This window comes from Podarcis tiliguerta, assembly GCF_965153285.1.
Source record: "Podarcis tiliguerta genome assembly, chromosome: 9".
Taxonomy (NCBI): domain Eukaryota; kingdom Metazoa; phylum Chordata; class Lepidosauria; order Squamata; family Lacertidae; genus Podarcis; species Podarcis tiliguerta.
Genome location: NC_139542.1, coordinates 20,373,146 through 20,386,128, shown reverse-complemented (window position 1 = coordinate 20,386,128; position 12,983 = coordinate 20,373,146). Strand labels below are relative to the sequence as shown.

Sequence of the window (12,983 nt, the reverse complement as noted above, 5' to 3'; positions counted from 1 at the left end):
CGCAGAGACATTTGTCTTGTACAAGGTATTCAGTGCATCCTCCAACCCATTTACACTGTACAATGTGGTTATGGGGTACCTTTTTGTCCCTACTGCACTGCAGATAAAGAACTGGATTCCCAGCCATTGACACAGGATGTGTCCATCCTGCTTTTTATAACTGTGTTATTATTATTATTATTATTACTATTAAAAAATGTGTGTGAGAGAGTAAGAGAGAGACAGAGAGCATGCAGCTGTAAACTAATAATTCAAAAGACCTTTAGAACAGAACAAAGAGATGACAGCTGTACTTGCATTTGAATCTAAATTAGCACCAGCATGCAAAACAAAACAAAAAAAAACCAACGGGGTGGGGGGGAGACACAGAGCTTGCAAATCACATTTTCTTGCTTAAGGGCACTAATGTTTAACAGGAGGTGGATTGTTGAGATTTCTTGTGACTTGGCTGAGCCGAAAGTTCTTCACGACAAAGGATAGTGGAATAAAGGGCACTTCCATACTGTTACTACTTTTGGATGGGATTGAATCACATCCTGGAATATGCTGGCTGTGGATATTATTATAAATTATTATTATTATTACTTTGAGAAAAAGTCAATTTTTTAAAAAATTAAGAGCAGAGAAACAACCCTTTTTCATATGATTTTTTAAAATAGAAATCAGAGCAAAATATTAAAACCTTGATCCAAAAAAAACCAACGGGGTGGGGGGGGAGACTCAGAGCTTGCAAATCACATTTTCTTGCTTAAGGGCACTAATGTTTAACAGGAGGTGGATTGTCGAGATTTCTTGTGACTTGGCTGAGCCAAAAATTCTCCAGGGCAAAGGATAGTGGGATAAAGGGCACTTCCATACTGTTACTACTTTTGGATGGAATTGAATCACATCCTGGAATATCCTGGCTGTGGATCCAACTTTTTGCAGTAAGGAAGGTGATGGAGAAATGCAACAGAGACTGCAGATTAACACTTGCTTGATGCAATGTTATCTAATCTCTCCACAAACAAATCAGGCTAAATGCTCATTAGTTTGTCCAGATTAAGGTGGTTGGGGGCCTTGGTGCAATACCCCCCCAAGCCCCCTTCCTCCCAAAAAAGGAATGCATTAAATAAGGTATCACCAAAAAAAAGTATTGTAGTATCTCATAGTCCTTAACTCTTTCTTTGCATTAGAGCACAGTGGGCGTTTTGGGCACCACAATCTCACACAATCTTGCGCCGCAAAAGTGTGCATTGAAAACGACAATATTAGTGAAAAAAACATACAGAGATGCCTTGTATTGTTATATTATATTGCTTGCAAAAATGTGCATCACTCAAAACTGCAAACAAAAAAGTGAGACTAGCAGATAAGACAAACTACAAAGAATTTAGCTGCCATTGTGGTACAAAGGAAACACCATCCTTTCCAGATTTGTCAGTGGGATTCTGGAGGTGTCCTTCCACAGCTATTCTTGTTAGTGAATTTCCCACCCCCCTATACAACATGCCAGGCTCCATTGGTGTCCTCTTGCAAGAGATACAGGGTGTGTTAGCTCCTGACCACAGTTCTTTATACCAGAAGTCTAGTTACCGTTCACTGTAGGATTTCCATTGCTTAGCTATTGCTACTCCATCTGCTACCAACTGCTGGTGTGAAATCAGTTCTGCAAAGAACAAAGACTCCAACAAAGAAACCAAAGATGTCAGAAAGCAGCAATTTCTATCCAAACTTGTCTTCATTATAATCTGCTACAGTTTTGTTTTCCCCATACTGCATGAATTGTGTCACTGTTGGCTATTTAACGTAATTTATGTAATTTACATAACGTTTAACTTGCGCAATTATCCCACTATTTCAGTTGTAAGGAAATAGCAAAACAATATTTTAAAAGAGTCTTTAATTACATATCTGTTGTGGGGGTTTGAAAACAACAAAGGTTGACTGAATACCAATCACATCTGTTGGATTGGTACTGACCATATTCGCTAGATTGATTTCTTTTCTGGACCTGGGACAAAAATGCAAACAGTTGCAATTTCTGATTCTGTTTCTGTCAAAATTACCTGACATCCCTACTGGGTTCTGTCTTCATGCTTTACTCTATCATTGGTGCTGAAATCTCAATAAACACTCCATTCTGGAAGCTTTCAACAATGGAATATAACTATTACGTATGACAGTAAGAATCTTTATCCAGTTGAGGCTGGTCAATTCAGGTGATTAGGGCTACTCAGAGTATGACTTAGTTAGATACAGCATCACCAAAAAGAGAATCTGGATGTTACAGGGGACTCCCGTCATGAAACTCCAGTGTACACAAAAATATTTGTGCAATTCACAATAAACTGATTTCTTGCACGGTTATTATGATACGAGCTAACATAAAAGTTTGAAACACAGCTCTTCAGAGCTGTCTTTCTCTGAAAGCAGCTTCTTCTGAAAATAATACTTGATATCAATGCCATCATAAAATGCCATTAATGAAGGCCCACACTCAATTTTCTCTTTCATCTGACAGGTTTTACATAGACCAGATGGTGCTTTGGGGCCCTTCTGAATCCACAATCCTATTTTAAGTTGTGCCATTTACAACCCATGAAATGAAGAAAGGTAGAAAGGTACCTGGATACTTTTTGCTATGTGTGGGTAATTGTGGAAATGATTCCTAAGGTTGAGCCCACTTCTACCTCTCAAACACCACAGTTTGTTTCCAGGCAGCACCACTTCACAGGTTGCAGGTTGCGGCTTGCTTGAATCTTCCTCCGCACAAAATATTCCCTGCACTTGGAAAACCGGAATTTCAGGGACAAGGCTAGGCTGGAAAAGTCATTCCCCCTGATGTTAAAGGGCACAGATCCTATTTGGGTCATATGTGATGACCAGGAGCCACTGTTTAGGCACGATGAGGTGCATCTATCTGAATCTGGCAATAATGCATGGCTCACTGACATCTCAGAAGGCTTCAAGGCTTGGTTGCAGATGTAATGGTGTGATGGCAAACCCTATTGGCTTGGTTGGCAGTTAAGGCATTAGTTTTTGGTAGAGGGGAGGTTGTACCCTCTGCTTGCCTCTCAAGTGCAAACGGATATTCCATTAAAGCAGTGTTTCCCAAACTTGAGCCTCCAGCTGTTGTTTGACTACAGCTTCCACCATCCCTAGCTAGTAGGAACTAGTGGTCAGGGATGATGGGAATTGTAGTCCTAAAACAGCTAGAGACCCAAGTTTGGGAAACCCTGCAAAGGGATCTGGAAGGAGTGCTTGATATTCTGAAGCCCAGGCAGGTTCGTACTTGATGTGTGTCATTAGGGGCCTTTTTGCCTTGAGTTGAGCCCACTGATATACAGGCAGGCTGGCACTTAAACTGGTTTTCCCAATGCCTGACCAAACCCTTCATCTGTAATCAATAAAGTTGTGTCAATATTTGACCCAAGCAAGGTGTCCTGTGTGTTTATATCAAGGATGGTCATGGGTGATGGGGGCATGTGGCTCACACAATGCGTCTCTACAATTCCCAACCTTTCACAGACTTATTTCCTTGAGTGCAGTCTAAATGTACGGTGTATTGTACTGCAGCTGAGGACTCTTCACCTGCTTCCTTCAAAGTTGTGAAATTGCAGGTGGAGTCAAACTGAACGTAGAGGAGTGGCCACATCTTGGCATTGAACTAGGGAAGAATTAACGTTATTTGAAAGATAAGCCAAATATTTGCAGCAGAACCTTTGTACTTCTAGGAGAACAGACTAGAAGTTCTGAAACGACACAGAGGAAGCAGATACGCTAGATTACAAAGCTCAACATCATGAGCACTGCAGGGAAAGTAAGTAGATGATTTCTTTTAAAGTTGCTTTTTCAGCCCCAAGATGCATAAATACAAAAAATAAAAATAGGCTAATTGTAAGCCACCCTGAGGAATTTGGCTATAGGCAGGGCTTTTTTTCAGCTGGAACTCACCAGAACTCAATTCTGGCACCTCTCAGATGGGTGTTATTGCCATTATAAGAGAACAAAGGAGGCATTCATGGTGAGTTCCGGCACCTCTTTTTCCAGAAAAATAGCACTGGTATTGGGGCGCATATTAAATATTAAACATGCACAGGATTGCAATGTTAGCTGTGTGGAAAAAATACTATATGCTCTTCTATTATTTAACAGGACATGGAAATCAGAGCTGTCACAGTAAATTGTTTTGATGTTTTGTATGATATTCTATTATCTCAGGTCATTAAGTGCAAAGCTGCCGTTGTCTGGGAAGTCAATAAACCATTTAGTATTGTGGAAATAGAAGTTGCCCCACCTAAGGCACATGAAGTTCGGATTAAGGTAAGAGAGACAAACCAAAAATGGCATTTCTGCAGATTGTTAGTATCTGCACTAAGGATGGAGAAATTTGATTCAGTTTGCACTTAAAGATAAATCTACCTAATTTATGCTTTCAAAAACAATATGAGAATGGGGAAGGGCTGCAGCCCTGGAGGAGCAGCTGTTTTGCTCGCAAAAGGTCTGAGGATGAATCCCTGGTATCTCCAGGCAGGTGTGGGAGAGTCCCTAGTCTGACTCTCTGGAGAGCTGCTTTCAGTCAATGTGGAAAATGCTGAGCTAGATGGACCAATGGTCTGACTCAGTATAATTAACAACAACAACAACAAGTTGTAGCCCACCCATCTGACTGGGTTTCCCCAGCCACTCTGGGTGGCTTCCAACAGAATATTAAAATCACAACAAAGGTCAACACTAACACTTTTAATTGTGCTTGGAAACACACGGGGAGTCATTGTAGATCTTTAAAGACCAGTGTTATACGGTCCTGGAGGCCGCTCCCAGTCACCAGTCTGGAAGCTGCATTCTGGATTAATTGTTTTCATAATTGTAGCTTAAGGCAGATTCCTGTGTTCCTATGAGAACCAAAACACACCCATTTTTCAAAATTCGCACTTCTCCAACTTTTGCAATGCCAAGTAATAAGTGTAAAAATTCATATAGTGGTGTAAAATGTGCACAAAAATGCCAGTATTAATGAATATAATATACAAATATGCTTGGTATTAGACAACGTTGCTTTGCACTGTTGCATATTAGGCAAAATTGCATGCAAACATGTTTATATTAGGAGAAATTTGCACTTAAATCCTGATGAATTCTCATGAGTACTTTAAAACAAAAACCTGCAAACTGATGTCAAAATGTGGGAGAGTTTTGAACCCCTGCAAGTTGCTGCAGGAGAGGGATTGTGAGCAATATCATGAGAGGGGTGTTTCTAGGACTAAGGTGAAACTCAAAAGCTCCCTGGTTATTTTTGCTATTGGATGATGGGTGTCAATTAAAGACTTCCTTTTTCCAAAAAAACCACCCCATCCTGTCAAGTGGAGATCTTTAACTAAGTCTGAATTACTGTATTTTTCCGTGTATAAGACTATATCCCCCCCCCCCCGATTTTTTAAGTTATAATTGGGCGTCGTCTTATACACAGAATGTTGCAATTAATTATTTCTTAATTTTGGGCTCAAAAATAGGGGTCGTCTCATACATGGGGGTGTCTTATATACAGAAAAATATGGTAGATGTGAAATTGTAGATGTGAAATTATATTTGATTGTTTTAAATATTTGTATAGGTTGATCTGTTTGTAATTGTTTCTATTATTTATGTTTTTACTGTGATATCATTTTGAGATATCTGATGGGAAGCAATTCATGAACTGAATTTTTAAAAATAATATAAAATAAAAAACTTTCTCCTTTAAACCAGATTTTGGCATCTGGAATCTGTCGCTCCGATGACCATGGGCTGAGTGGGGCAATGCAGGTAAAATTCCCCATTGTTCTTGGTCACGAGGCAGCTGGTGTTGTGGAGAGCGTTGGCGAAGGAGTTACCTGTGTGAAACCAGGTAAGGTAAAGCACAGTGCAACCAGAAAATATCAACTCACAGCTTTGGTCAACAAGGATCAAACGAAACTAGGAGAGCCAACCAACTGGTGGAAGAATGACCGAGAAAGTGTTTTCTTTAGGGAAGGGCGGTCAGCTCTGGGCCAGTGACTAGATTTTTAATGTAAATGCCAGAATTTGGAATCAATTGCTAGACATTTCTGAATAGGAGTCAGCAACATTATTTCTACTTAACTGGTGATATTACTACTACTACTACTACTACTACTACTAGTCTACTACTACTATCACTTGCCAGGGTGGGTCAGAACTTGCAGTCAAGAGAATAGGGTAGTCCCTATTCTCAGGTGCCAAAGACCAGGACTGCTATACTGCCAACCCCCCAAAATGTTGATGAAAGAGGAACTACCAAAAGGGCCCCTTCTACTGATTTGAATGTCCAAGAGCAGGCATCCCCAAACTCAGCTCTCCAGATGTTTTGGGACTTCAACTCCCATCATCCCTAGCTAACAGGACCAGTGGTCAGGGATGATGGAAATTGTAGTCCCAAAACATCTCAGGGTTGAGTTTGGGGATGCCTGCCCAAGAGGGTCTTTAGGGTCTGCAGGGGAAGAGACAATATTTCAGCTATTGAGTGATACATTTATTTAGGGAATTAAACACTAAGATGAGCAGCTTGAATTGGGCCTGAAAACAAAGTGGCAACCAATGGGCATGCAACCAGTCTACGCATGCACATGAAAGAACCCGCTTCTTGAATTCAATTTGTGCTCCCCACTTCACAGCTAGCTGCACGATGGGCTGCAACGATCATGACATAACCTCCAACATTGCTCAGATGAAAATAGGGACATTTCTCACTTCCCCCCTCCAACTGACCTTCCTCAACCCCCCTCCCCAATTTTGTACTGTCCCCCGCCCCCCAAAAAGCATTTCCCAACATAGGAAGTGTAAGTGCCATCAGCACTGCACCAATGCGACACTGTACACAGGCCCTCCACCATCTTGAGAAAACTCCTTAATCCTGATCGGATTTGATTCTTTGGTGGTTTTACAAAAAGAAAAACACACTGCAGTAGATAAATTTTAGAAAGGGGCAAGATTAGAAACAGACACACAAAGCATTAAAAAAAAGAAAATCAAGATTCCTTGCACTCCACTTTGGTTGGCTGTCTTGGCTCAGCTCATCTGTCCCATCACACTGGCCACTGGCCATGCTTGCTAGGGTTGATGGGAGTTGTAGTCCAGTAACATCTGAATGACTGAAGATTCCCCAAGCCTGTGGGATGTACTAGCTTGTCCGAATACTTTAAGCAGGCTAATGATGGTATTTTCATCATTCCCAGGAGACAAAGTCATCCCACTCTTTGCCCCCCAGTGTGGAGAATGCAGGACATGCAAACATCCCAGAGGCAATCTGTGCAAACTCTGCGAGTGAGTTGAAGTTATTTGAAACAGTATTGGAAACACCAGCAGTGCGAATGTTGGATTAAAGAAAACACAACCCAAAGCACGATTTTCCTTTCTTCATCTTTTAGCCTTGCCGCCTCTGGATTAATGCTCGATGGCACCAGCAGGTTCACTTACAAAGGCCAGCAGCTCCACACCTTTGTCGGCACAAGCACCTTCGCAGAATACACCGTGGTGCATGAGTCTGCGGTGGTCAAAATTGATGCTGCAGCTCCTCCAGAAAAAGTGTGTCTGATTAGCTGTGGGTTTTCTACTGGCTATGGTGCTGCCATCAACAGTGCAAAGGTAAGGATTAAAACATTGGTAATGCTCATATTCAGTGTGGGGAATTTGTGGTAGGTCTAGACAGAAAGAGGAGGACAGGTGGGCTCTGGGGCTCTGGCACAGAACCAGGTGAAAGCACAGTCAATACTGTAAATGAATCAAAACAATATAAAATAGCAAAGCCACCAAATACTCACCAATCCACTGGATGTACACTGATGACCTGCACTCACGTTCTTGCTACAGACGTAGTTCTCCAGCATCCCACCTCTCTCTTGGATGCTTTGAACATCAAGGAGCAATCCCATCCACAACCAATTGCCCAGGGGGAGCACCCTTGCCATCATATACTAAAGGAGAGACCCAAGTCCTGCAGGGGGTTGGATTAGATGGTCTCTTCCAACTCTACAATTCTATGATTCTATGATTTCAGGTGGAGCCTGGTTCAACCTGTGCCGTTTTTGGTCTGGGAGGAGTTGGCCTCTCAACTGTCATGGGCTGCAAAGCAGCTGGAGCTTCCCGAATCATCGGGGTCGACATCAACAAGGATAAATTTCCCAAGGCTAAAGAGATGGGAGCTACAGAGTGTGTCAACCCTCTGGATTTCAAGAAGCCCATCAATGAAGTGTTGTATGGCTTGACAGACGGTGAAGGTGTTGACTATTCATTTGAAGTGATTGGGCGCACAGACACCATGGTACATGCATGAAGGCAGGATTTTACTGTCCTATTTTGAAAAGGGAAGATGGAATTTCCTGCATTCCTGTTCTTCAGTGGTTGCTATTTTTCACTGGGTTGTGATCTGATAATCTGTTGCAGCAAGGGCCTTGGGTTCTGAGACAGTAGAACATGTCAGAGTTTTAAACATCCTCCACCCATTGATCAGGTAACTTATGGAATAATGTGGGATGGGACTCAGGCATGAGGGGCTCATGGAGGGGTGAGGATGATCCTTTTGGGTGATTCTTCTCTCCCACATAAGCCCACCCCTCAGCATCCCTTCTCACATTCTTCAGACATTCTTCTCACATTCCAACCTAGCAGTTCGAAAGCACGTCCAAGTGCAAGTAGATAAATAGGTACGGCTCTGGCGGGAAGGTAAATGGCGTTTCCATGCGCTGCTCTGGTTCGCCAGAAGCGGCTTAGTCATGCTGGCCACATGACCCGGAAGCTGTACGCCGGCTTCCCCAGCCAATAAAGCAAGATGAGCGCCACAACCCCAGAGTCTGTCACAACTGGACATAGTGGTCAGGGATCCCTTTACCTTTACGTAGCTGGACATGGGAGGAAGAAAAGATAGGGATGTTTTCTTCCATTGCTATTAATATGCATTGAACAGTAAAATCTTTGAGAGGTCTGACTGTGTGATCATGGATGGTATTTCTCCTTGGCTTGATTCAAGAGTCATGCCTTTGGATTTCCCCCAGACTGCTGCCTTGGCTTCCTGCCACATGAATTATGGGACCAGCGTGGTTGTCGGAGTGCCCCCTTCAGCTTCTGAAATTACCTTCTCTCCAGCGCTTATCTTCACGGGGCGCACTTGGAAAGGATCTATATTTGGAGGTATGGGCCTCCTAGCTTTCCGTCAACAGGGCACATTTCAAATTCTGAGAGAGTATTGAGGACGCCCGTCACAAAATAGCTTGGGGTGGCATAACACAAATTTAGAGAAACACCTTGATTTGTTCATTATTTCCCCACCCCCAGCAATTCAATTTAGATTTTTTAAAAAAATCATGCTCTTACCATGTGAAAATACATTTAAGATCTCATGCAGTTTGGCCCTCTGTACGCTTTCCACGCAAGCTCTTGGCCCATAATTACTACGTTAGTATCTCCTCTATCTCCCTCCCACCCACAGATCTGTCATAACATCAAGGCCAATCTCATTGCATAACCCAAGTTCAAAGACCGTTTCAGGCTATAAATTTGTGGGACTGCCAGAACTTTAACCAACGTTTTGCTCATTTATTTATGGCATTGTAATTAGAGTACCATATCTTAACTGTGCACTTACTGTTTTCAGGTTGGAAAAGCAAACAAGCTGTCCCCAAGCTGGTTTCAGATTTCATGGGGGGGAAGTTTGCTCTGGATCCACTAATTACCCACACTTTGCCTTTTGATAAAATCAACGAGGGCTTTGAACTGCTGCATTCAGGAAAAAGGTAAGACCTTTCCCCACCCCCACCCCTCAAAGTGTAGTGGAAGAGGCAGGGTATCTTTCTGAGAGTCATAGCCATAGTCATGATAAGATTACACAATCTTCGTCTGGAGTGACTCAAGCAGTTTGCGTTGTAGACTAAAAATGGATGTATGGGACTTCCAACACAATGTTGTATTGCAGAGTTTTTCTGTACAATGTGGGGAAGGGGGGATTGGATCTAGTTCCCCTGACTGCAGTGGCTTGCTGACCTGTCAATCACATGACATCACTATATTGGGTGACCAGGTTTTCCTTTGTAGCATGAGCTGGGCTTGCATACACATCCCCCAACCCCTCTCCAGTTTAACTCAAGACTCATTCACTCCAACACCCCCCCCCCCATAATACCTAGATTTAAAATGAAGTCTACGCTTTATTCATCTACAAAAAAAGAATGTGGCCAAAAAAACCAAAAACAGAGAGATTAGCTTGATCATGTTTAGATTCTAGTACTGAAAGTTGCATGAGCTATTTACGTACAAAGAAACAGAAGACAAAATGGGGAAACGGACACCTCAAAGAATGAAAATGAATAACTAAATGGTACAATGAAACCCATGTAGAAACAATGCAATGTACATCCATGCAAATATGGATGTCCACAAGCAAGACCTCCGCCACAACTGTGGCCGATCTGCATCCCATTAGGTTGAGCAACAATTGATTTATAAACTGAAATTGATACTGTTTTGGATGGGGCAATGAAATTACACCCACAAACTGTTTACCTTGATGCTTCTGTTAGGGACAAATATGCATTTATTTCAGCTTCCTGTGATGGCATAAATGAATAGAATCAACTTGTTGTGCTTTTTCTTGTGCAATTCTTTTTCTTGGAATCACTTTTATAAGCTTATCACCTGGCTTCTTATTTCCTCTTTTTCACACCCTTTTCTTCTCTTTTTCTTTTATTACTTTATTCCTTTATAAATGAAATCCTTCTAATAAAATGTTAAGTATAAAAAAGGTTTCCTATTTCTGTACAGGTTCAGACTTTCCTCTCTACTCACTGTGTATGCTACATACTCTTCCTTTTTCTGCTCCTCTGACTGTAAGTTGTGTTAATTGTGTTAATACTGAATTTGAAAACATTGTAACCCACCTAGAACGCGATGGCAGAAGGTGGGTAATAAACAGAATGAATGGATGGTGCTTAAAAGATCACCTTCCCTTAATATCAATCAGATCAAGCCTTTCATTAGAAATTTGTGGCAAGATCTTAAACCTACGGAAATATTAGCTTACTAACATTAAAAATCTAGCAGATATTATCACCCTTCCATTTAAAACTGTTTCTTATTGTTTCAGTATTCGCACTGTCCTGGTGTTTTAAAGTCCATGGTGAAGAGGAAGAATACAAGACAATGACCTTTGCAAGCTCAGATTGCCACATTGCCTAGTAGGACATATGTGAAAATGACTGGACTCTGCAATGTCATCACGTTTTTCCTCCAAATGCAACAGAAGAAAATTACCATAAACACACAATCTTAGGTTGCGATTCAAACTATCAATATCCTGTTTATTGATGCAACAACACAAATAATTTTTATCATGTATTTCAAAGGTGAGAGGTTGGGTAGTTTAGGCAGCTGTCTTATATATATTTGGGAGAAAGGTACACTGAACACAGTGAGTATACATGCTGCAAATCAGTAGCTTCAAATTTCTCTACAGAGATTCCTAAGAATTGGAGGGTTCAAAACTACTAGTCTATCTACCAGTGGCAAAGCTAAATAGCCACTGGCTAAATGCTAGGCTTAATCATGTTGATATTTTCACCCCTCCCAATGACAGAATCTCCTGATCTAAAGTTTTGAGGATTTAATCAGAAATTATCGTCAATATATCAAACCCAGTCAACACAATGTCTTCATCGTGGACACGATGGCTTGATGTATATTTTATAATTCCTCACGGTAATCCCATCTGATCCCTACATTAATCATGTTGATATTTTCACCCCTCCCACTGACTGAATCTCCTGATCTAAAGTTTTGAGAAAGGAGGGGGCGGAAACTGCTCTTCTCTTCTTCCGCTCCTGACTGATTGCCTGACTCTGTGTGTGGAGAGAGTCCTATCTATGTAGTGACTAGATGGCTGAATGGGAGTTGTAATACTCATGAAAGCCAGTAGTTCGTTAGTTTTTAGTAGCTATTAGAAATAAAAGGTGTTATGCTTCACAGCTAGCTTCCGTGTTATTTATACTCTGCATGAGTCTGGTGCTCACAATGCACAGTTGTGGGTCCAGTGCACTGGGACCTGTTTTCCAGGATTGGAAGGTCTCTGAAAGTGCTCCAGTCGCCTAGCCCAGTCGGGGCAGAACCAGTTATTGAGCCCAGTCGCTGACATCAGTTGAAAGGCGTACTGACAAATCATTGATTTTACTTGAATGTCAATATGCTTTAGAAATCAGTCAAGGGCAATGGGTTTAATATTTGCCTGAAATATAAGGCTTTATTAGGTATTCAGGGTGACAGTGCAAAATGTGTTTAGCAAACCTTTCCACTCATGATAACGCAAATATCTTTGCTAGTGCTCTCTGCAGGGGCAGAATATTTCAGAAGACAACTAGCAGAGGCAGATTTAGGGCATCGTGACAGTTCTGCTGCACTGGGTGTTCCAAGGTGTCTCAACTATAATTTAGTCAATTGAGCAGAAGAGAAGGCAAATGGGGGGGGGGGGGATGTTGGCCTCACACTGGGCACCAATGAAATTTTAAAGACCAAAGTCCGCCCCTGGAATGCTATGTGGGGTAAAACGCAGGCAAAACACTGTTATGAACTATGTCAGTCAGAATCCAGGAATAATAATAATCCCATGTGGCTGGGTTTCCCCTGCCACTCTGGGCGCTTACAGAAAGGAAGCAACCTTTAAGGCCATGGAGAGATAGCATTGGTTCCTGCATTTCAAGAGGAGTACATTACGGGAGGAGGTGGGGGGGAAGAGGAGACCTATTCACATATGGTAGGAATGCAGATTTGCTGCAGAGTGTTGGAATTCTGTATTTGCAGAATGTATCAACTATTGCTGAACAAGCACCCAGTTCTAGCATTACTAAATATTGGGCAACCTGGGGACCCTTAGTTGCTTCATTGGAAACTGGTAGCCCCCAGCAGGCTGAATGGAAGTGGAAAGCTGCTGGAAGATGAAGAGCACTTCAGTGAAAGGCTGAAAA

The 12,983-nt window shown here is 41.9% G+C and overlaps 2 protein-coding genes across 2 annotated transcripts in view; one reads left to right on the top strand and one right to left on the bottom strand.

The window, feature by feature from the left end:
* Window positions 1-2,763, bottom strand: part of LOC310657640 (uncharacterized protein C4orf17) — a 79,665-nt gene extending 76,902 nt beyond the window's left edge. The window contains exon 1 of the mRNA XM_083398609.1: window positions 2,608-2,763. The gene's annotated coding sequence lies outside the window, so the exon portion shown is untranslated. The remainder of the gene's footprint in view (window positions 1-2,607) is intronic.
* Window positions 2,764-3,648: 885 nt separating this feature from the next.
* Window positions 3,649-11,620, top strand: LOC310657629 (alcohol dehydrogenase 1B-like). The gene is made up of 9 exons (XM_083398581.1): window positions 3,649-3,802; window positions 4,204-4,305; window positions 5,731-5,869; window positions 7,215-7,302; window positions 7,407-7,623; window positions 8,036-8,299; window positions 9,030-9,165; window positions 9,629-9,767; window positions 11,114-11,620. The coding sequence occupies exons 1-9, from the start codon at window positions 3,785-3,787 to the stop codon at window positions 11,136-11,138; spliced, it is 1,128 nt and encodes a 375-aa protein (XP_083254707.1). The 5' UTR covers window positions 3,649-3,784; the 3' UTR covers window positions 11,139-11,620.
* Window positions 11,621-12,983: the final 1,363 nt, after the last annotated feature.